The sequence below is a fragment of the Argentina anserina genome, chromosome 1 (genome assembly GCF_933775445.1).
Source record: "Argentina anserina chromosome 1, drPotAnse1.1, whole genome shotgun sequence".
NCBI lineage: Eukaryota > Viridiplantae > Streptophyta > Magnoliopsida > Rosales > Rosaceae > Argentina > Argentina anserina.
The window spans coordinates 12,018,366-12,039,878 of NC_065872.1; the positions used below are offsets into that span (position 1 = coordinate 12,018,366).

The window sequence follows — 21,513 nt, forward strand, 5'->3', positions numbered from 1 at the left end:
CTCTGCGGTTATGTGTGGACTACAGAGAACTGAACAAGGTGACCATCAAGAATAGGTACCCCTTACCCAGGATTGATGACTTGTTCGATCAGCTTAAAGGTGCTACGGTGTTCTCTAAGATTGACTTGAGGTCCGGTTATCATCAGCTCAGAGTGAAGGAAGAAGATATCTCGAAGACAGCCTTCAGGACCCGGTATGGACATTATGAGTTCGTTGTCATGCCATTTGGTCTAACGAATGCACCAGCTGTTTTTATGAGCTTGATGAACCAAGTATTTAGCCCGTACTTGGATGAGTTTGTGGTGGTGTTTGTGGATGACATTCTGATATACTCCAAGACACAAGAAGAACATGTGGTGCATCTGAGAACAGTGTTGCAGACCTTGAAGGAGGCGAGACTGTATGCCAAGCTAGATAAGTGTGAGTTCTGGAAAGAAGAGGTCAAATTCCTTGGTCATGTTGTCTCAAAAGATGGAGTACTAGTGGACCCATCAAAGGTAGAGGCAGTAAAGAATTGGAGTCGTCCAAAGAACCCTACAGAGATTCGTAGTTTCCTCGGTTTAGCAGGTTACTACAGAAGGTTTATCGAGGGGTTTTCTAGTATTGCATCTTCATTGACCAAGTTGACCAAGAAAGATACTCCGTTCGTGTGGACGGATGCATGTGAGGAAGCATTCAGCAAACTAAAGACCAGATTGACCACAGCCCCAGTGTTGACGATTCCTTCAAGTGGTGGTGGCTATGTCATTTACAGTGATGCTTCGCTCCAAGGTTTGGGTTGTGTGTTGATGTAACATGGAGGAGTTGTTGCTTATGGCTCGAGACAATTGAAGATTCATGAGAAGAATTATCCGACACACGACCTAGAGCTTGCGGCAGTTGTATTTGCCCTAAAAATTTGGAGACATTACTTGTATGGCGAGAAGTTTCAACTCTTTTCAGATCATAAGAGTTTGAAGTACTTGTTCTCACAGAAGGAGCCGAATATGAGGCAAAGGAGATGGATGGAGCTCCTCAAGGATTATGACTTCACATTAGAGTACCACTCGGAGAAGGCAAATGTGGTGGCCGATGCTTGAGTAGGAAACCGAGAGGCGTGGTGGCTTCACTTATGGTCCAGGAATGGTTCATGCTCGAAACTGCATCGGAGTTTGATTTGGTACCATCGGGAGGAGAACCAAGAGTCTTTCTTGGTAGCGTCACGGTGCAACCCACATTGATCACGAGGAACATACAGGGTCAGGCGCGGGATAGACTCTCACAAGCTAAGTTGGCAGATCTTGTAGTTGATACGCTTGATGAGTGCCCTTCTGAGTGGAGAGTTGGACCCGATGGAGGGTTGAGGTTTGGGGCAAGATTGTATGTTCCAGATTGTGAAGATCTGCGGGAGGAGGTTCTTCGTACGGCACATCGATCACGTTATACCGTTCATCCAGGGAACACCAAGATGTACAAGGACCTATGCAGGCAATTCTGGTGCAACGGTATGAAGAAAGATGTAGCAGAGTTTGTATCGAAGTGCCTTACATGTCAGCAAGTGAAAGCAGAACATCAACGACCAGCTGGCATGTTGAAACCACTAACTATTCCTCTTTGGAAGTGGGAGCAGACATCTATGGATTTTGTGACCGGATTGCCTAGATCGAAGAAGGGTCACGATGCCATATGGGTGATTGTCGATCGGTTGACGAAGTCGGCTCATTTCCTTCCAGTTTCGATGAAGTACTCAGTAGACGTGCTTGGGAAACTATATGTTGATGAGGTAGTGAGACTTCATGGTGCCCCAGTTTCTATTGTTTCTGATCGAGATGCACGTTTCACTTCTAAGTTCTGGGGTGGTTTGCAGAAGGCGATGGGTACTACCTTGGATATGAGTACAGCTTTTCACCCACAGACGGATGGACAGACGGAAAGGGTGAATCAGGTGATGGAAGACATGTTGAGGGCATGTGTGCTGGATTTCAAGGGTAGCTGGGAAAATCATTTGAGATTGATTGAGTTTGCCTACAACAACAGCTACCATTCTAGCATCGGCATGCCACCTTATGAGGCTCTTTATCGTAGACCATGTCGTTCACCGATCTGTTGGGCCGAGGTTGGTGATGAGGCATTGATGGGTCCAGAGTTGGTTCAGGAAACCACGGAGAAGATCTCGATCATTCCGGATAGAATCCGGACCGTTCAAAGTAGACAGAAGAGCTATGCGGACTTGAAGAGGAGACATGTGGAATTTGAGATCGGCGATCACGTGTTCTTGAAAGTTTCACCTATGAGGGGTGTAGTGAGGTTTCGCAAGGAAAGTTGGCACCGAGGTACGTCGGGCCCTTTGAGATACTTGAAAAGGTGGGCGAACTAGCATATCGACTAGCCTTGCCTACTAGCATGTCGGGCGTTCACAACGTCTTCCACATTTCCATGCTGAGGAAGTATGTACCAGATGAGTCACATGTGATCGATCATAGCACCATTGAAGTGAAGGAAAATGCCACATTTGTTATCGAGCCAGTTCGTATTCTGGATAGATCCACAAAAAAGCTTCGGAGGAAAGAAGTTGAGCTAGTCAAGGTATTGTTGAGTCACCATGATGAGGGTGATGCATCTTGGGAGCTAGAGTCGGACACGATGACCAGATATCCACAGTTGTTTGTTGAGTGATTTTCAATTTCAGGACGAAATTCCTTTAAAGGGGGTAGATTGTAATAATCCTAAATTTTCAAACGATATTAGTTTGATTTGAATTCTTTAAAATTGTGAAATTTAATTAGAATGAGTGTGAGTGGTTGCGACGTTATGAAACGAGAAACAGGAACGTTCTCAGAACGTTTAATTCGAAAAATGTTACGTATCCGAACGAATATGTCAACTTTTATTCCGTCGCTCGTTTGTAAAAACTTCCTTCACGAAAGTTATAGAGCTCATCGATACGAGTTCGTGGGTATGTGACGCTTTCTAATCGACGATTTATGTAAAAGTTATTAACGTCGGAAGTTAGTTTCCGATTTGGAAACTAGTATAAATAGAGTATTTATGAGATTAGGGTTTCCATAATTGGAAAACCCTCTCTCTCTCCAAACATCCGCCTCCCTCCTTCTCTCTTTCTCTCTCTCGGTTCTCTCTCTCTCCCCCGACTCACCCTCCCCTCCTCAGAAATCGCCCCCCTTCGATCCGCCGCCGACCGGGCGACGTGTCCCTCACCGCCGGCACCAACACCACCGCAAGCTCGACTTCTCTCCCTCCTGGCCAGGACGCGACCGCCACCGTCGCCGAGAAGCCACACCGAGCTCCTGCATCTCCTGCAAAACACACCGCCACCGTTCAATCTCTCATTCGACGAAGCTAGGGTGCAACACAGGCGCGCCTCCATCACCCCTCAAGCTCTGCACCGCCTACGAATGGAAGGGAGGGGGGGACACGACGACACCTCCGCAAGGAATTGACACGATCGGCAACGAATCCGACAGTTCAAGCTTTGATTGAGGTGAGAGATTAGTATAGCTTGATTGTTTTGTTGTTTGTGTGAATTTTTGGATGATTTGGAGTGGAGATGTTGTAGATCGGAGGTGGAACGGAGAAGAAGGGATACCGCCGCTCTTGGTGGCGCGTGGGAGTGCGTGGAGAGAGTAGGAGGCGGCGTGAGGCCGTGGCAGAGAAGAGGGGGGAAAAAGGGAGAGAAATGGGGCGACGGTGGCGTGCTACGCGCCGTCCCTGGGCTCGGCGCGTGTGCCCCACGCGCTGCCACAGTGAGTGGCGCGTGTGCCGCACGCGCGGCCTGCCGGAGGTGGCGCGTGCACCCCACGCGCCGCCACGTGCGGCGGCGCGTGAACAGTATTCCAAAATGGTATTTTGGTAATTTACTTACGTACGGTAAATGTAAATGTAAATTTTATTTACGTACGGTAAATGTAAATTAAATTTTACGTACGGTAAATGTAAATGTAAATTACTTCCAGTAATTGTAAAAAGTGATTTGTAAAAGGTAATTTAGTAAATTTTATTTACTGAGATTGTATTTACATTTGAATAGTATGTATACGTACAGAAATACGTAAACAGTGTGTATACGTATAGAAATACGTAAACAGTATATATACGTACAGAAATACGTAAACATTATGTATACGTACAGAAATACGTAAATAGTATGTATACGTACAGAAATACGTAAATAGTATGTATACGTAATGGGGTTTGTTAAACGTTTTGTCTTCGGACGTGTTTATAAATTATGACATGTGTATGATATAGTGGATTATATATATGCATTGTATAAATGGTAAATAAATACATATATATATAGGTTGCTATATAATATACTGTGACGATTTATTGTGATGACGTCATTTTGATGACAAGATATATCGACCATGTGATTTTGATTTGTACAATATGATGTGAGATTATTGTACGAGATTTTAACATTGAGATTGTTAAAATGTGATTTGTCTTCGGACCTGATGTTTGGTACAATATGATGTGAGATTATTGTACGTGTTTGGCAAGTCGAAACCTAGCCTTTGGCCGGGCGAAAGTTACGATACAGTTAGAGCTCTAGTCTGTCTGCCTTAGTACTGCATGTGAGGTAACGGGTGGTTATCTGCTCATGGGTACTCAGATTGTTTTGGATGTTGGGTAGCGGGTGGCTATCCAATATCGGCGGTGTATTACGAGAGGGGTAACAGATGTGTACCAGTGTTCTTGGTACCCGTAATATAAATGTATTTGGGTAACCAGAAGGGTTACTTAATTTCTCTTGAGCGTTTTATTTCATATTTCTTTGGGACGACCAGATGGGCCGTCCATTGACTCATGAGTGCATTTATATTTGATGATTTGTGATTTTTCGTATATATTGATATGCGATTATATTTTCATTTTACCCATACGAGCTATAAGCTTACCAGGTTTATGTTTACAATCCCGGTGCACCAATCCGATGGTGTAGGGGATAATTCCGCAGGTGTTGATTAGTGGAGATTGAGTGGCGACTCCGGAGGCTCGAAGTCGTTCATATCCTACTTGTGGTGAGGTTTCTAGCGTGGATTTGTGTGTGAGAATTGGTGTGGTTTTATTTGTGAGATTTGTGAGTGATTTTGAGGATTATTACATTTCCATTTTATGTATGGATTATAAATTTGGTTTGTAATAATTGGTTTGTCTGAGTTGTATTGAGAACTCAGAATTGATCCGCTGTGACATTTTAAATGATTTCGATTTCATTGAGATTATTTTGTGTTTAACGACTTTAAAATTTTGAGTTTTTAAGCTCGAGATTTTGGGGTCGTTACATGAATTGTGGAGGTATGAGTATGACATTAGTGTAGTGGTACTAAGGTGTGGGCACTCCGGTGATCTTGGTAGGTCAAGGAGAAAAGTTGCCGCTTCAACAATCTTCGGTTTTAGAGTTAAAAGTGGAGTTTTAGGTTCAAATAGTGAGTTATTGTTTTGTTTAGTTGTCAAGTGTCAATTTATCACTTAGATGATTGATTGGAAGTATAGAACTTGCATTTGAGATATTGAAGGTGTAACGGGAGTAAAAGGTGAGTCAACCTCACTTGTTGTAAATTTATATTGAGTTATTAATATAATCCATGTTTCAATATCTTATAAATTGTGAATTCAAATATGTTTTTTTTAATTACATGACTTGATCGCCTACGGTTTATGGATAAGTAAAATAATATTTTAAAATAAAATATTTTTAAAAAGGTTTGGTAATTAGGGAATATGGTTAGTAATGGACAATGAAATTGATATATACATGTCGTTATTGATATAATATGATTGATTTGCGTATGTATATTTAATGAGAAGGATACATATACAAATATACACAGCTATATTTTATATTTTGAAATGATCATATATCATTGTTGTGGAAATTTTAAATTAATTGTTGAAATGGTTGATATAACATGGTTTACTTATATATGCGTATTAATTGTAATAACAATATGTGTATAAGTTGTTATATTATATTGTAGTATATCATGTGTCATTGATATTGAATTTATTTGTTGGTCATTTGAGATGTTGGTATAATATAGCTTATTTATATATGTGTGTTTTAATGGTAATAACAATATGTGTAAATAAGTTGCTATATTATATGTAATATCTTCATGTGTCATTGATATGAAATTTCTACGTTGGTTATTCTGATGGTGATATATTATGGCTTATTTATAAATATATGTATTAAATGGTAATAAATATATATATATATATATATAGATTGCTATACTATATTGAGTTATATTTTCGTAATATTGTTTGGGTTAGTTATTGGCATGGTTGGATATCATTGGTGAAGTATTTGTTAATTGATATGCCAATCTTAAGAGAGGAAAATGATATTGTGTAATGTGAGAGTCAGGTTTTAGACCCTTGCCTTAGTGATGTTGAGACGATCATTGGGTTTGACCGAACTAATGAGAAAGGTAGTAGCTCTATTGTGTCGAGTGCGTCCTGAGGGATGACTTAGTATTAGTGAACTTATGCGTATGTGTTAGGTTAGGCTTAGTATATGGAATGATTTAGTGTTGAGGAACCCATATAAGTGTGTTAAGCGTGACATTGTATGGGGGATGACTTAGTGTTGACGAACTCATGCAAGTGTGTTAGGGGTGTGGTATTGCATATGGGATGACTTAGTGTTGATAGACTCATGCAAGTGTGCTAGGGGTGTGGTATTGCATGGTGGATGACCAAGTGTTGACGAACTCATGGATACGGGGATGAAGAGGAGAGCGTTGATTCTCCTCCATTACATTGTTGTGAACTCTACGTACTCATTGTTCAAGTTGATTTCAGTGGTGACATCCTAACTTGTTGTGCATGATTAGTGTTACTCATACGAGCTTTTAGAGCTTACCGGGTTTGTTAGTTTGTTTACAACTCAGTGCACAAATCCATAGTGCAGTAGTTGATCTTGTAGGTGAGGGACAACGGGGTTGAGGTACTGATAACATTGTGATAGCTAGATGGGGAGGATATTGCCTTAGTAATCTTCATAGAGTGTAACTAGTTTGGGTGAGCTTTCCACTTCCATTTAGTTCCAAGTTGTAAACATTCGGTGATGTAATTTTGAGTTCTTTGAGTTGTAAGTATCAAACTCAGTTTCTAATTTCTAGGATAATTGTAAGCTAAATTCTAAAAATTTATAATTATTTGGGAGTTTTTCACATCTCGAATTTGAAATCTGTTATTTTAAATTTGAGGTCGTGATAACAATCTTGTTGTTAATATGCACTCTACACTAACCCTAACACCGATGAACTTGAAAATAGCTCAAGGACTCAAGGTTCATTGCATACGTACCAAGTTGAAGTTTCCAGTGATTCAATGCATAAAACATTGAGAAATTATGACATTTTGGAGACCAAATTTTTCTTAGGATATTAAGACGATATATGAATCAATAGGTCACTTAAAGCAAAGAGGTACGTGCATGTACACCTTTCAATGGTAAGTTGCTACCTCTTCAATCTTACATTGTTAATTTATATTCCTTCATTATAACATGCTCATACACGCATCTTAATATATTATAATGAAAATAGACCTATATCTTTTAGGTAAACAATCTGCATAAAAGGTATGTTGATAATCTGCATAACGTACAAGAAGTTTCACAATCTTCTTATACGTACATCAATATCAGAGCTAGCTAGCTATTCTATCTTCTAGTATATGTGGGGATGAAAGTAATTTCCCAGACGATTTCAATAGAATCCAAGGAAAGTGACCACTTAAGAGACAATAAGAAAATGAATCATGATCGGGCTGTGATGTAACATGTAAATTATGAAGAAGATTAGTTCGCCAGAGAATATATGGTTGTTCGATTAAAACCCTAAGGTCAAAATTTTGTTCCATAACTATGTTTTCCTCTAACAAATGTAGAAACTTTGATCAGGTAAATTTCTGTTTTCTAATTCTTACTTTCTGTTTTAAACTGATATCTAAGATTATCAATTACAATCGGAAACTCAACTTATTTGAGCACCTCTTGAAGAAGTACTCATCAAGTAGGTGAACATGACTGGGGTATCGTAGACTTAGAAGTGCTGGAAAAATGGTTGGAAAAACCATTTAAAATCAAATTTTAATTGATTAATTAAATTAAGTTAAATTTATAATTAATCAAAGATGAACATAGATTTGAGTTCTCCATAATGAGGGCTACAAGATCATATGTTTCTTTGTGTAATTTGGTTTGTGGGTGAATAAGAAATTGTCACTCAAAGATGGCTACTTAGAATGAGGGAAAGGTATTTGTCCCACATTGGAAAAGAGAAGTGTTGAAAAGACTTTATATAGAATCCATTGTGTATGGATTGTAAAGTGTGTAAGCCCCCTTATACCCTCTCGCGCACGCGCATGAGACGTGCAAATCCTAGGTCGCAAGGGAAACTCGTGTATGCCCGTGCGACCTGCGGACACGAATGCAACACCGAATTGAGGGTCGGAACGCAGATTCTTTTTGCATTTCCGAAAATTCGATTTTGACTTTTCAAATTCTCTTGACTGTTCAAATTCTTCTTTTGTAACAACTGAGTTATTGTGTGTTATGGAGAATTATAACAGAATTGAAATCAATGTGTTTGTAACATATGTAACTCATATATGTTATGATCTTTTGATTTCTATAACCGCCATCTTATTTATTGCTGATTGCAAATCCTCACAGTATAAATAGCCACCATCTTTTCATTGTAAGATAATCCCATTCGAAACACATTTCTCTCCCACTCTCAAAGTTCTTAGTTCTTCTCTGGTGATAGATAGAGGTACCTTTCGAGTTCGTTGAGGGTTCTAGTTAGTAGTGCAACTTTCTAGAATTGTTTAATCGTTATATCCTGGGAGACAAGCGCCAAGCATCCTTGCACCGGTAGAGGAGGCGTAAACGTCTTAAGGACAGTGTGGTATCACACACGTCTCGACTAGTTCTTCCATAACAAATCGTTCGGTATTTTGGTTGAATTTCTTTTCGTGTTCTTCATTTCTGATTTATAATTATTGATAATTCAGCTTATTAAATTATATATGCAATATTTCACTGTTTATTACAACAAGAAGATCTAATTGGGCTTGGTGTAAACACCATGGTTATTCCATCATTCTCAGTGATTAAGATTTCCTGGAGTTCGCTTTCGATGAAGGGTTTTCACCACTTCAACTAAAACCGATTATTCATTAATTCTTTGGAGGACGTTATCTGCTCATGGAGGAACTCATGGATCATATAGATCTAGTACCCATGGCCTCTGTTTAGCTATGGAAGGTGAAGTAATCAAGAGTTTTTTATGCTCAAAGGTTCGCCAGCTTCCGAAATCATGGTCTCAGTGGAGATGTTTTATGGAAACCTTCTTTCTAGTTGACTGAGTGTTCCAGCGTTCCTACTGTTGCGAGCTGTTCTATTCAACACAGTGAAGCAGCAAATCTGGACTACAACAAACAATATCTCTATTACATTTATGTAGTTTTAATGTATGACTTTTAATGTATGACTTAGTAGTTTCTAAGTTTCACACATAGCTCTACTATTGTACTACTCATTCACACTTAGCTATAGGTTAATTTGTACTGCTATAAATTTCCTCCAATTTGGAGAAGAATGCATCTGGGAATTATACCATACCAATCAACATGGTATCAGAGCAATTCTTCCCTTGAGACCAATACCCATAACCATATTCCGCTGCCAAAAATACCAAGAAGAAGAACTTTGTTTCTACTTCTTCCCAGTACCCTAAAATATTACCCATACCAGTACACCCTTGAAGAACCTTGTTTCTTCATCTAACCCAATATTTATATCAGTACCAGAAGAGCTCTACTTCACCTTACTCAATACCCAGATCGTACCAAACTCAAGCTTGTAATCGAGCACGAGTTCAGATCCATATTTGAATATGTTTCTCATTTACCCATCACTAAGTTTTTTGCTCAAAGATTGAGCAGAAGCTCGTACCAGAAAACACCCATAACAATTTTTGTTCTTCTCTTATTAGTACCCATATCATACCCAGAAACAATACCACTTGTTCTTCCCCGTAACCATACTCTCATATTCTCAAAAAATCACAATCAATTGATCAAAATCTGATCTTGATTTTCTTTATGTTCTTCAATACCCAGACCAGATTGTCGTACCGCCATCGTAGCACCTCCAGACGCAGCTCCATCAAACTCTGATCGGAACGCCGTCAATTTTAGGCCGTTTCAACCGCAGGTCTCAGTTCCATCGAACCAAGGCCGGTGGAGACCAACTTCCAGTGGACGAGAATTACTGCTGGAAACGTAATTGTGGTGCACTAATAGCCAACAGATTTGACCTGGTCGACTCACCCGAGCCCAAGTCCAAGCCCAATCGCTTCGCCTGATCTGTTCTAGTACCCAAAAAAAAAATCCAGCCCTAAGTTATGGTTCTCAATGAAGTTTCCACCAATTCATCCCACACATTAGCAACCAATTCAGAATATTCTTCTCCAAAAGGGCGATCATCATCCAACGATAATGGCCCTATTACTCCAGAAAAGTTGGATAGCACCAACTTTATTTCTTGGTCTAAAAATGCCAAACTGAACATCACCGGCCGAGGCAAACTCGGCTATCTTACCGGCAAGAAAAAAGCACCATCTGAAGAAGATGATGAGGAGGGTTATGAAATTTGGGTTGAAGAAGACAGCCTTGTTCAAGCATGGCTCCTCAATTCCATGTACAAGGATGTCCGAGGAAATTATGAAAGCTTAGAGACGGCTAAAGAAATTTGGGATGTTGTCAAAACTACTTTTTCAGTAGCTCAAGATGATACAAGAAATTATGAGCTTCAAATTGCTTCTATTTCAACTAAACAGAATGGAGCTCCTCCTCATGGCTATTACAGCAATATGAAGAAAATATGGCAGGAGCTTAACATATTGGATCCTCTCCGGCTAAAGGATGTAGATTCTATCACATACATGGCAAATAGAGTCACCAAGCACCGTGTCTTTTTTTTTTGGCCGGGTTAGACCCTCACCTTGATGGAGTTCAGAGTAGAATTCTAAACACTAAGCCGTTACCTTCCATAGAAGAGGCTATTCTCAAGTCAGTGCTGAGCACAACAGACTCCAAAAGATGATGTCTGATACCAAGCACGAAGGATCTGCCATGACTGCTCAATACCAACCACCGCATGTTCGTAGCTCTCATCCTTCTTCATCTACATCATCTTGGAAAACGGCACCTCCAAAACCTATGAAATGCACTCATTGTAATTCCACCAGACATATGACGGAGTCTTGTTTCCACATAATTGACTTTCCAGACTGGTGGGATGGTCACATCGCTGCCTTGAATGAAGCACAAGCTAAAGAAGTACGGGAGAAAGCACAATCATTTCAGTCTCATGGCAATAAGATCACAAAGAGCTACCGGCCCAAAGGTAAATCTCAGGCCTCCTTACAAGTTGCCTCACCACCAGACCTGAGTTTGAATACAATTTCTGAGAAACCTGCACACGGTGATTACTTTGGTAACCCGAATTTTTCCTTCATGGCCACTTCAGGTACATCTTGCTCTCTGCTCTCAGATAATTCTACCTTTAATTGGAAAGATATTAATTGGAAAGATATGTGGATAATTGATTCTGGTGCAACTGACCATATGACTAATAACTCTAGCAACATTCACCATTTAACTCCAGTTCACCGGTCTGGCGTAACCAACGCTAATGGAGATTCATATCCCATTACTGGTGCTGGATTTGTCACTCTTTCAAGCACTATTATCCTTGATACAATATTACTTGTTCATTCCTTGTCTCATAACCTCTTGTCAGTCAAACAGATAACCAAACAACTTTATTGTTGTGTGATTCTTTACCCTTGGTGTTGTATATTTCAGGAAATCCGAATAGGGGAAACCATTGGGCGGGGTATTGAGAAAGGGCGATTATATTACATGGAGATGACATCTGCTAGTAATCGTCATGTTAGTGAAGTGCACCAAATTCAGAAGAAAACATCAACCGATGAAAAACAAATATGGTTATGGCATAAGAGATTGGGACATCCATCATTTAGTTATCTCCAAATTCTTTTTCCTTTATTATTTCAGCATCATAAGCCATCAGACTTTAAATGCAACACTTGCATTTTGGGAAAGAGTCACCGTGTGAGCTATCCATTGAGCTCGACTAGAAGTGTAGCCCCATTTGATCTTGTTCATTCTGATGTTTGGGGGCCTGGTCCACCAACGCACATAGGAATAAAATGGTTTATCTTATTTGTTGATGACTTCACCCGGATGAGTTGGATTTACTTGATACGAAATAAAAGTGAAGTTTTTTCAGTATTTCAGACTTTTCATGCTATGATTCAAACTCAGTTTCAAAAGTCTATCAAAGTCTTTCGAACAGATAATGGTGGAGAATATGTAAGCCATCTCTTTCACCAATATCTAGCTACACATGGCATTATTCATCAAACCACTTATCCTCGAACCCCTCAGCAAAATGGTGTGGCAAAACGATTGAATCGCCATATTATTGAAGTTGCTCGCTCCATGTTGATTGGAGCCCATATGCCTGAATATTTATGGGGTGATGCTATTCTCACTACTGCATACCTCATAAATAGACTACCTACACAAGCCCTTCAATCCACATCCAAAGAAAATTCTCCACTACCAAAAACACCAATTCAAGCTCTTGCAAGCTATTTGCCTTTACCACCTACACATGCCCTTGACCCAAAGGTTTTTGGTTGTGTAGCATATGTACATATTCAACGCACTCAGAGGACTAAGTTGGATGCTTGTGCTGAAAAGTGTGTCTTCATCGGTTATGCTTCCACTCAGAAAGGTTATCGGTGTTATAACCCCATCTCGAAACGTTCATATGTTTCCATGGATGTTACACATTTTGTGAACATGAGCTATATTTTTCCCCGACGACTCCACTTCAGGGGGAGAGTAAAACTGAGGAAGAGCAGTCTTTAGGGGATTTCTTGGGTGCCTCATTTCCCATGGTTGATCAAGTACATGAAAATACTTCAATGACAAGAATCGAATATGAAAATGATGAAAGGAGTAACCAGTCACCCCAGTCACCCACATCAGAAGCTGAACGGAGTAACCAGTCACCCCAGTTACCCACATCAGAAGTTGATCAACCAACTCCAGAATCACCAGAGAGAGATTATTTTCCCCCTTCCAATACCCCATCAACACCAATGCTCCCTCAGGATGATCCAGAGGTAATTATTAACCCTGTGTCTGAAATTCATGATATTTATGAGCCCAACTCTGAAATAGAACCAAGTAACATTGTCCAAGTATCTAGATTGCCGTTTCAGAAAAATCGTGGCCAACTAAAGGCTCAGTATGAGCTAGATCCTAAAGCCAAGGCCAAATATCCCATAAACCATTACATGTCCTCCCATAGGTTATCTAAGTAATATGCGTCTATTGTACTTCATTTATCCACTATTGTCATTCCAAATAAAGTACAGGATCCTAACTGGACTAAAGCTATGGAGGAGGAAATGGAAGCCTTGCAAAAGAATCATACATATGAACTAGTGCCAAAGCCAACAGGGAAGAGAACAGTCGGATGCAGATGGATCTATACCTTGAAGTACGCGACTGGTGGTACACTGGATAGATACAAAGCCAGGTTAGTTGCTAAAGGATATACCCATACATATGGCATTGATTATCAGGAGACCTTTGCACCAGTAGCCAAGATGAATATTCTTCGAGTACTGCTGTCATTAGCAACTAACCTAGATTTGCCTCTAAAGCAGTTTGACGTAAAAAAATGCTTTCTTGCATGGGGACCTCAAAGAAGAAGTCTACATGGATCTACCTCCTGGCTATTCTCTACCTTCACAAGCAGGAATGGTGTGCAAGTTGAAGAAGTCTCTTTATGGACTAAAGCAATCACCGAGGGTGTGGTTTGGAAGATTCAGTCAATCTATGAAACAATTTGGTTACAAACAAAGTAACTCTGACCATACATTGTTTCTGAAGCACTATAAAGATAAACTTACCGCACTTATCATTTATGTGGATGATATGATTGTGACAGGTAATGACCCAGAGGAAGTGAATAGACTTCAAGAGCATCTTTAATCTGTTTTTGAGATGAAAGATCTTAGAGGATTGAAATACTTCTTGGGTATTGAGGTGGCTAGATCAAGTGAAGGCATTTTCCTATCTCAGAGGAAGTATGTGGTTGACTTACTCATGTAGACTGGTTTGCTAGCATGTAAACCTGCAGATACACCTATCGAGCAAAACCACAAATTAGCAGAATATCCAAACCAAGTGCCTACTAACAAAGAGAGATATCAAAGGTTAGTAGGAAGGCTCATTTACTCTCACATACCCAACCTGATATTGCATATATTGTAAGCGTTGTAAGTTAATTTATGCATGCACCAAGTGAAGATCACATGGATGCAGTGTACAGAATTCTGAGGTATTTGAAGGCTAATCCAGGTAAAAGGATCATGTTTTCAAAGAATAATCACACGGAAATAGCTGGATACACAGATGCAGATTGGGCTGGCTCTATCACTGATAGAAGGTCTACTTCTGGTTACTTTACTTTTGTGGGAGGTAACTTGGTCACATGGAGAAATAAGAAGCAAAAGGTGGTTGCTAGATCCACTGCAGAAGCTGAGTATAGAGGAATGGCTCATGGACTATGTGAAATGTTGTGGCTTCGTCATTTGATGAAAGAGTTGGGATTCAAACCCGAGAATGCTATGAATTTGTATTGTGACAATAAAGTAGCCATCGACATAGCACACAATCCAGTTCAACATGACATAACAAAACATGTTGAAGTTGATCGACATTTCATCAAGGAGAAGTTAGAAGCTAAAATCATTAACATGCCACATGTACGCACTGAAGATCAACTCGCAGATATTTTGACCAAAGTTGTTTCTACTAAAGTGTTCCGCAGCTCACTAGACAAGTTGGGTATGCGAGACATCTACTCCCCAACTTGAGGGGGAGTGTTGCGAGTTGTTATATTCAACACAGTGAAGCAGCAAATCTGGACTACAACAAACAATATCTCTACTGCATTTATGTAGTTTTAATGTATGACTTAGTAGTTTCTAAGTTTCACACATAGCTCTACTATTGTACTACCCATTCACACTTAGCTATAAGTTAATTTGTACTGCTATAAATTTCCTCCAATTTGGAGAAGAATGCATCTGGGAATTATATCATACCAATCAACACCTACTCTACCCATCAATATAGTTAGATATTTTTGCATTCACAGTTTTGAACATAAATAAGGTCTAAACAGAATTTTGCTACCGGGAAATTATGAGGCCCTAGGGTACATACTACTTGACGACTCAGAAATTTTGAATAGATAGGGATCCCTTATTGGTTTAGTCCAGTTCATGGATCTGTTTAAATTTTTGGAGATGGGAGTTTAGTGGCTGAGGCTAGCCTCATCATTTCTGTAAGGACAGTAAATTTCGAGATTAAACTTTGGTGGGCGATGATGAAACGGTATAAACCGGGATAACCTTTGTACCATTTACTTAATTAATCAGTCAGCCTTGAAATTAAATCTAAAGGGCGAGTGAGGAACGTTACCAAGTAGAATGATGGATTCCATTTGACGTATCATCTATCAATCTGATTTGAAGCCATTTCGAAATCAAAAGAACGGTTCAAGAAGACAGTAAAATATATTGATTGTTACAGATTTACGAGAATTGTTTGGCCTGTGGTGTTCCTTTGACCTTAAATAACTTAAATGTTCCAAGTTGGCCCGGAATATGCTAGTGCAAGTTCCTTGTAGCCGTTCTTCTAGGTAAAACCTTTTATACCGTCATTGCCCCAGAATTTGGCAAAGAACTGCTTTCGGGAATCATTTCCCAGTTAGAAAGCCGGTTGCATACCTAGACGATTAGTCGAGTGACTCAAGTCGTACTGCAAAGATGCCGATTTTGCCATTAGAGAACCACAATTTCCAGACAATTTTTAGCAATCTTAACCATCCAAGAGTCTAATTTCGTACTGCAAATATTCTGACTTTGCTATTAGAGAACCACAATTTCCAGACAAATTTGGCATTCTTAACTAGGGGCATCAGAAAAGTGTTCAATTTGAACGTCAGAATGCCAAAATGAATTGAACTCATTGCTTGGGCACACACAACTACAGAACTTCAGATCAGCGTAGTAGCTAAAATTCTGAAACCTATCACCGCAGTCATACTTCTTCCTATGTTAGAAAGGAGATGCCGATATTGGAACTCGGGCTTGGCCGTGAGGATAAATGTTCATTAGTCATTTTTCTGTTGTAATCTTGTAATAAAGTAAACCCCTACCCCCTATTTACATACTTTTAGGAGCGAATATAGAACGGGGTTAGATAACAGATCTAAGAGTCATAAGCTTTCCATCTTTAGCCTATTTGGAGAAGATGACTACCCGATCAGCAGTGGCTGAACTAAGAAGTTATGAGTAGGGGCAAAAAATTACTCATATTTTTTTTGTGTTTTTACTCTGTTGTACCCTTATATAGATATGTCGATATTTGTCATTAGAAAGAAACTCTTTAAATTATCTCTACACGCCTCTCTTTTGATCTTTCATTATGTATAAGAAGAGATGATATCTCGCATGATCTTCATTTGTAAAATCTCTTCATCTCACGACTGCAAATTTAAATGAAAATAAGAAATTTATCTAATGGATGTAAAACATATTAAAACAGGAGAGTCCAACATAAAAAAGATGAGAAAAGTATAATATTTTGGACACGAACAATATTAGATCGGCATATAGAAAATCCCCCCCCCCCCCCCCCCGAATTGAGGTTGAGGTTGTGTATAAATATATTTTTCACACGGGGAAATGTAAAGCCATTTTTTCTCTATATTAAAAAGATATTCTCTGAATGGCAATTTCATATAATTGATGATCGAGTTTATGGGTAATTTGAAAGCGACAATCAGATAACTATTTGGTGTAAGCAATTCAAACGAGATGTGTAATGAGAAAGATCAAACAATCGTGAATCATATGACAAAGCATAGCTAGCGACGGTATATCATTAACATCAAATTGATCTGCACTAAGAAATTCAGTTTGATTCAAACAGACCACGATCAACAAGTGTGATTCATAAGCCAGACCCATGTCCTAAGCACTAGAGTTTAGTAGCGTTCTGAAAACAACTTGTCTATATATATCCAACAATTCAGAACATTATTGAAAGCGTACCTTAGGAGTTTCACACATTGACTTCCATAAGCAAAACCAACACGACGCTGAGCGAATGACCACCAAAGAACTAATCTTAATTTGATGTAGCATGTCCAGTGAAAGGCTATAAATGGTGTATAAGAGAAATGAAAGAGAGATCACCATGAAGGAATCATCAGGTCTGTTGCTCACTTTATGCTTTATAGTTTATATAGATATGTTTTAGTTGATTGGTTATTAAAGGGTTAAGGAACTTTCTGCATGGAAAGCTTTCAGATCACTAGATATATGGAGTAGGAATAGATTGCCATCACAGATGTCTCCATGATTACATCCACCAGATCTTATGATATAAAAGAATCTAGTCAAAGCTATAATATTTCAGTGCAAAGCACATGGAGTTGGTAAAACTGAGCAGAATTCATTAACAGAGAAGGGGTAGGCTCCCATGAGGGCATCCCCATATGCTTAGTCATGTCCCTTTCCCTTCCAATGATTGTAATATACTAGCCAGAAGTGTTAATTCATATTATGAGAAACCAAATGAATACATAAACCAGACTAAGACTTCCACTAAGAGACAAGATACATATAGGCTGGAAAGCTTTGCAGGCTTCCAGAATATGACTTCTGTAGTGTGAAAATGACACAGCTAGTTCAAGCTGCCATTTCCAACTTTGACAGTAATGGAAAAGGGATTACATAACAATTAAGCAAGTCCAGATGGTATAAGTTCTATCACTATATTGTAACAAAGCCGGTGATCTATCCTTTTTAAGGAAAAGGAATCTTTGATTTCTTCTTTTAACAAACCAATCTGTGTTTGGTCATAAATCCAGGACACACAGATCATTAATTCCTAATTTGAATGATTAGCCAGAAAAATAGTAGATTCTTGTCTGTATATATAAGGCCAAGAAGGAAGTCAAAGTAACTGTCAATGTCCATTACAAATAACTCTTATCCTGATGGCAATCTTGGAATAACTTTTGTGTTGGTTTTCTACTTTGCCTAGGAATTCACAAATAACATTTCCAAATAACTGTAATGAACCTTATAAAACAAACACAAAAGTTATTCCAAGATTACCATCAGGATCTATAATATTATCTTTCATGGTTGCAACACTAGACATTTCTACTTTGTAGTTATGAATAAATGCAAATTGCCTACCAACTAACATGACTCATGTTTGGATGATATGATGAAAATTAAAAAACCAGTTCCAACTTCAGCTAATTTCAAAGAGCTCAGAAACTTGGCAAAATGTCCAGGTAAGGAAAAGGACAAGCTTTTAAAGAACCAAATAGGTTCATCCTCCAATTGGATTGATAATTTCATAAAAAGCCGACAGACCTTCAACCTAGCAAATTGATCCAAAGAGAGCCATATCAAAATCACAGGACTAAGTTCATGCTTGTGGCATTACACCAAAGGCCAAAGTACCGGTTAAACCATATGAATAGATGTTCATTGCCAACCATGCAAACATGAGCTTGGATAATATGGTTCCAAAGTCAACAAAGGAAGTGGACTCTATTTGGATTAGAAAAAAGATCCATTAAGATATGAGGATTATTACTAATATCAGACCAGTAAGTAAACCACATTAAAGTCCTTTGCGATTCTATGTAATTAGTAATTATTTAATTACAGATGTCTTCCCTTAGACTTATACTAACCTCCACATGAATTCATACTGCACCCTCTCTGACTGTTTGACACAGTATCTACACGTTGGCTTAAAAAGAAACTGCTTTGGAATTCCAAGAGTAATACCATTGGCTGCTCTCTAAAGCCAATGCATCTTTCAACCGTAGCCTCCAACTAGAAGTCTCCATGGTACTTTGAGAGTTCCAGTCAGTAACTATAATAACTAGATAGATGAAGAATCACCGAATATACCACAATATGAACCATGGAATCTAAGTTTTAATTTCAGTTTCATGTGACAAGAATATCAATTATGTAATATACCAGAATAACAATTATGTAATATAAAAGAATATCAATTATGTAATATACCAGAATAACAATTATGTAATATACCAGAATATCAATTATGTAATATACACAGCAGAAAAGCAAGGCAAATAAAATTATTGAGTGCAACTCCCAAATGACTAAAGTTAGTATCCAGAAAGTGTTATGCAACTAGCAAAAGAAACATTTTAACTAGTCTAAGTAAATTAGTATTGGCATGTTAATCTAAAATTTCCAGTTAGGGTATGAGCAATTGGAGCATTACAACTTCTCAATAAAAAAAAAGGACTATAACAAAACCATAGCATGTGCCTATTTTTCTCACTCCCTCAGTCAGCATAAATCTCAAACACCAATGGTACATCCAAGTTCAACAACTCATATTGCAACACTACAGATCCTGTAAGATACAATTGTATGTGATATTCAACAATCAATAAATCAAGATACATAAAGCTAATATTAGAGGAAACGCAAATCACATCCAATCAACCCACATTGCCGTCATCTATATCAAGAAAAACATTCAAACATAGAATGAATGTTACCTCATACTAGAACCACCCGAAACACAGTACCAGCTCAGCTATCCACCGAGCTCGAAACATCCACCAAACCAACTCTCTCGTTCTCCGGCAAAACACACCAATTCGGCGACTGAACGGCCCTCAGCCACAGAAAATCATCCACATTGCCCCAATTCTCCGTCTCCTCATCAAGACAGGTCTCCCTAAGCTCCTCCTCAATCCCATCATACCTCAAACAATACGGCGCAAACCTCACACCACAGCTGTCCTCAATAATCGGCCTGCTCCTCACTCTCAGATAAAAATCACACCTCTTTGCATTATGAATCCTAATCTGATGCGACGCCATTACAAACACACAGTCCTCAACTCCTTCTATCAAAACCGAACCGGTCACCGGGCCGGTACAGACCCTACATTTCCTCAATCTATGCACAAATAGAGCTCTCACAGTCCCCAGCAGCCTCACCTCACACGAATCCAGGTCAGAAATCGTGAACTCTCCGATTTCGGACCCCGAAAACTTCCTCACTAGAGTCTCATCTTTCCTGTTCCATATCCCCGGCGACGCCGGAGCCTTATACTTCGATTTCTCCGGCGGCGACGCCGGAGCCGGAGCACTCTCTTGCGGTTTCGGCTCGGTTTTTGCGGCGGCTTTGTTTCTGAAGGAGAATTTCTTCTTCGGCAAAAGCTCGGCGGAGAGGTTGTCTAGGGTTTGTCTGAGATCGGCGACGGATTTGAGAGACGATCGGACTGCGTAGGAGGGGAGGAAGTAGGAGTTCTCGGCGACGAGCTTGTCGAGGTCGGAGACGGCGGCGGAGATTTGGTCGAGGTGGGGCTTGAGGTCGGCTGCGGGGAGGCGGCGGGAGAGGGAGAGCTGGGAGTCGACGGAGGATTTGGCGGCGGAGAAGCGGGAGAGGAAGGCGGAGGTGGACTCGAAGGAGGGGGAGGGGTCGGAGCGGCGCGTGAGGGAGGTGTCGAGGCGGGACTGGTGGCGGTGGGTGAGGCGGTCGAGCATGGATTGGTGCTTCTTTTGGAGAGACGGGTCGGATTCTAAGGGTTCTCGGGTCGGGTTTGGTGGTTCGGTTTCCATAGCGAGTGGGATTGAAGGAGTGTGAGAGTGAGCAGCGAATTTGGGGGGTTTGTATTTTGAAATGATCGAAGCACCGAGAACACTATTTCCCTTTTACTTTTACTGCGAGTAAAAATAAATCACATGCACAGAAAATGTAGAAAATAATTCCCAAACGAGTGACGCCATTTCTTTTTTAAAGTCTTTTTTCAACAATTCTTGATAGCATGTTGTGAATGTAAATGAAGAGTAGAATCTACCTCTTTAAATAACTCTGCATTCAAATTTCAACTATGTGCTCAATCATATACATGTCAAGAGTACTAAATAATTACTTGGTCAAAGAGCTGCATATTGACTATTGAATATTGATTCGCATCCATCGTGTTCTCTCTGGCTCACTGTATTTTACCCAAGTAATTTGGCTTTTGCTGTTGATGTTGGTGTAGACTTAAGCGTGACATCTTCTGTAGATGTTATCCAGTGATGCTATACAATTGCATCTGTATATTTAAGTACTTCAGCTACCTATTACCTTTGTAAACATGGTTTCAAACAAGAATGGTAATATATCATATCAAACACTAGGCCAGAGGAACAAAATAATTGGAAAGGGAGAGGCCAGTGTTCAGCAAACGAATGAATACTACCTCCCATTCATCCCTGTGTTTCTGACTTCAACCTTGAACACCTGTGT

The 21,513-nt window shown here is 39.6% G+C and overlaps 1 protein-coding gene across 1 annotated transcript; it reads right to left on the reverse strand.

Annotated features, from left to right (window-relative positions):
- Positions 1–19,576: 19,576 nt before the first annotated feature.
- LOC126792433 (tubulin-folding cofactor C) lies at positions 19,577–20,858 on the reverse strand. The gene has a single exon (XM_050518854.1). It carries the CDS (start codon positions 20,835–20,837, stop codon positions 19,800–19,802), a length of 1,038 nt encoding a protein of 345 aa, XP_050374811.1. The 5' UTR covers positions 20,838–20,858; the 3' UTR covers positions 19,577–19,799.
- Between the last annotated feature and the right edge of the window lie 655 nt (positions 20,859–21,513).

Coding starts and splice junctions, on each gene's coding strand:
- LOC126792433 (XM_050518854.1), bottom strand. CDS start 20,837: ATGGAAACCGAACCACCAAACCCGACCCGAGAACCCTTAGAATCCGAC.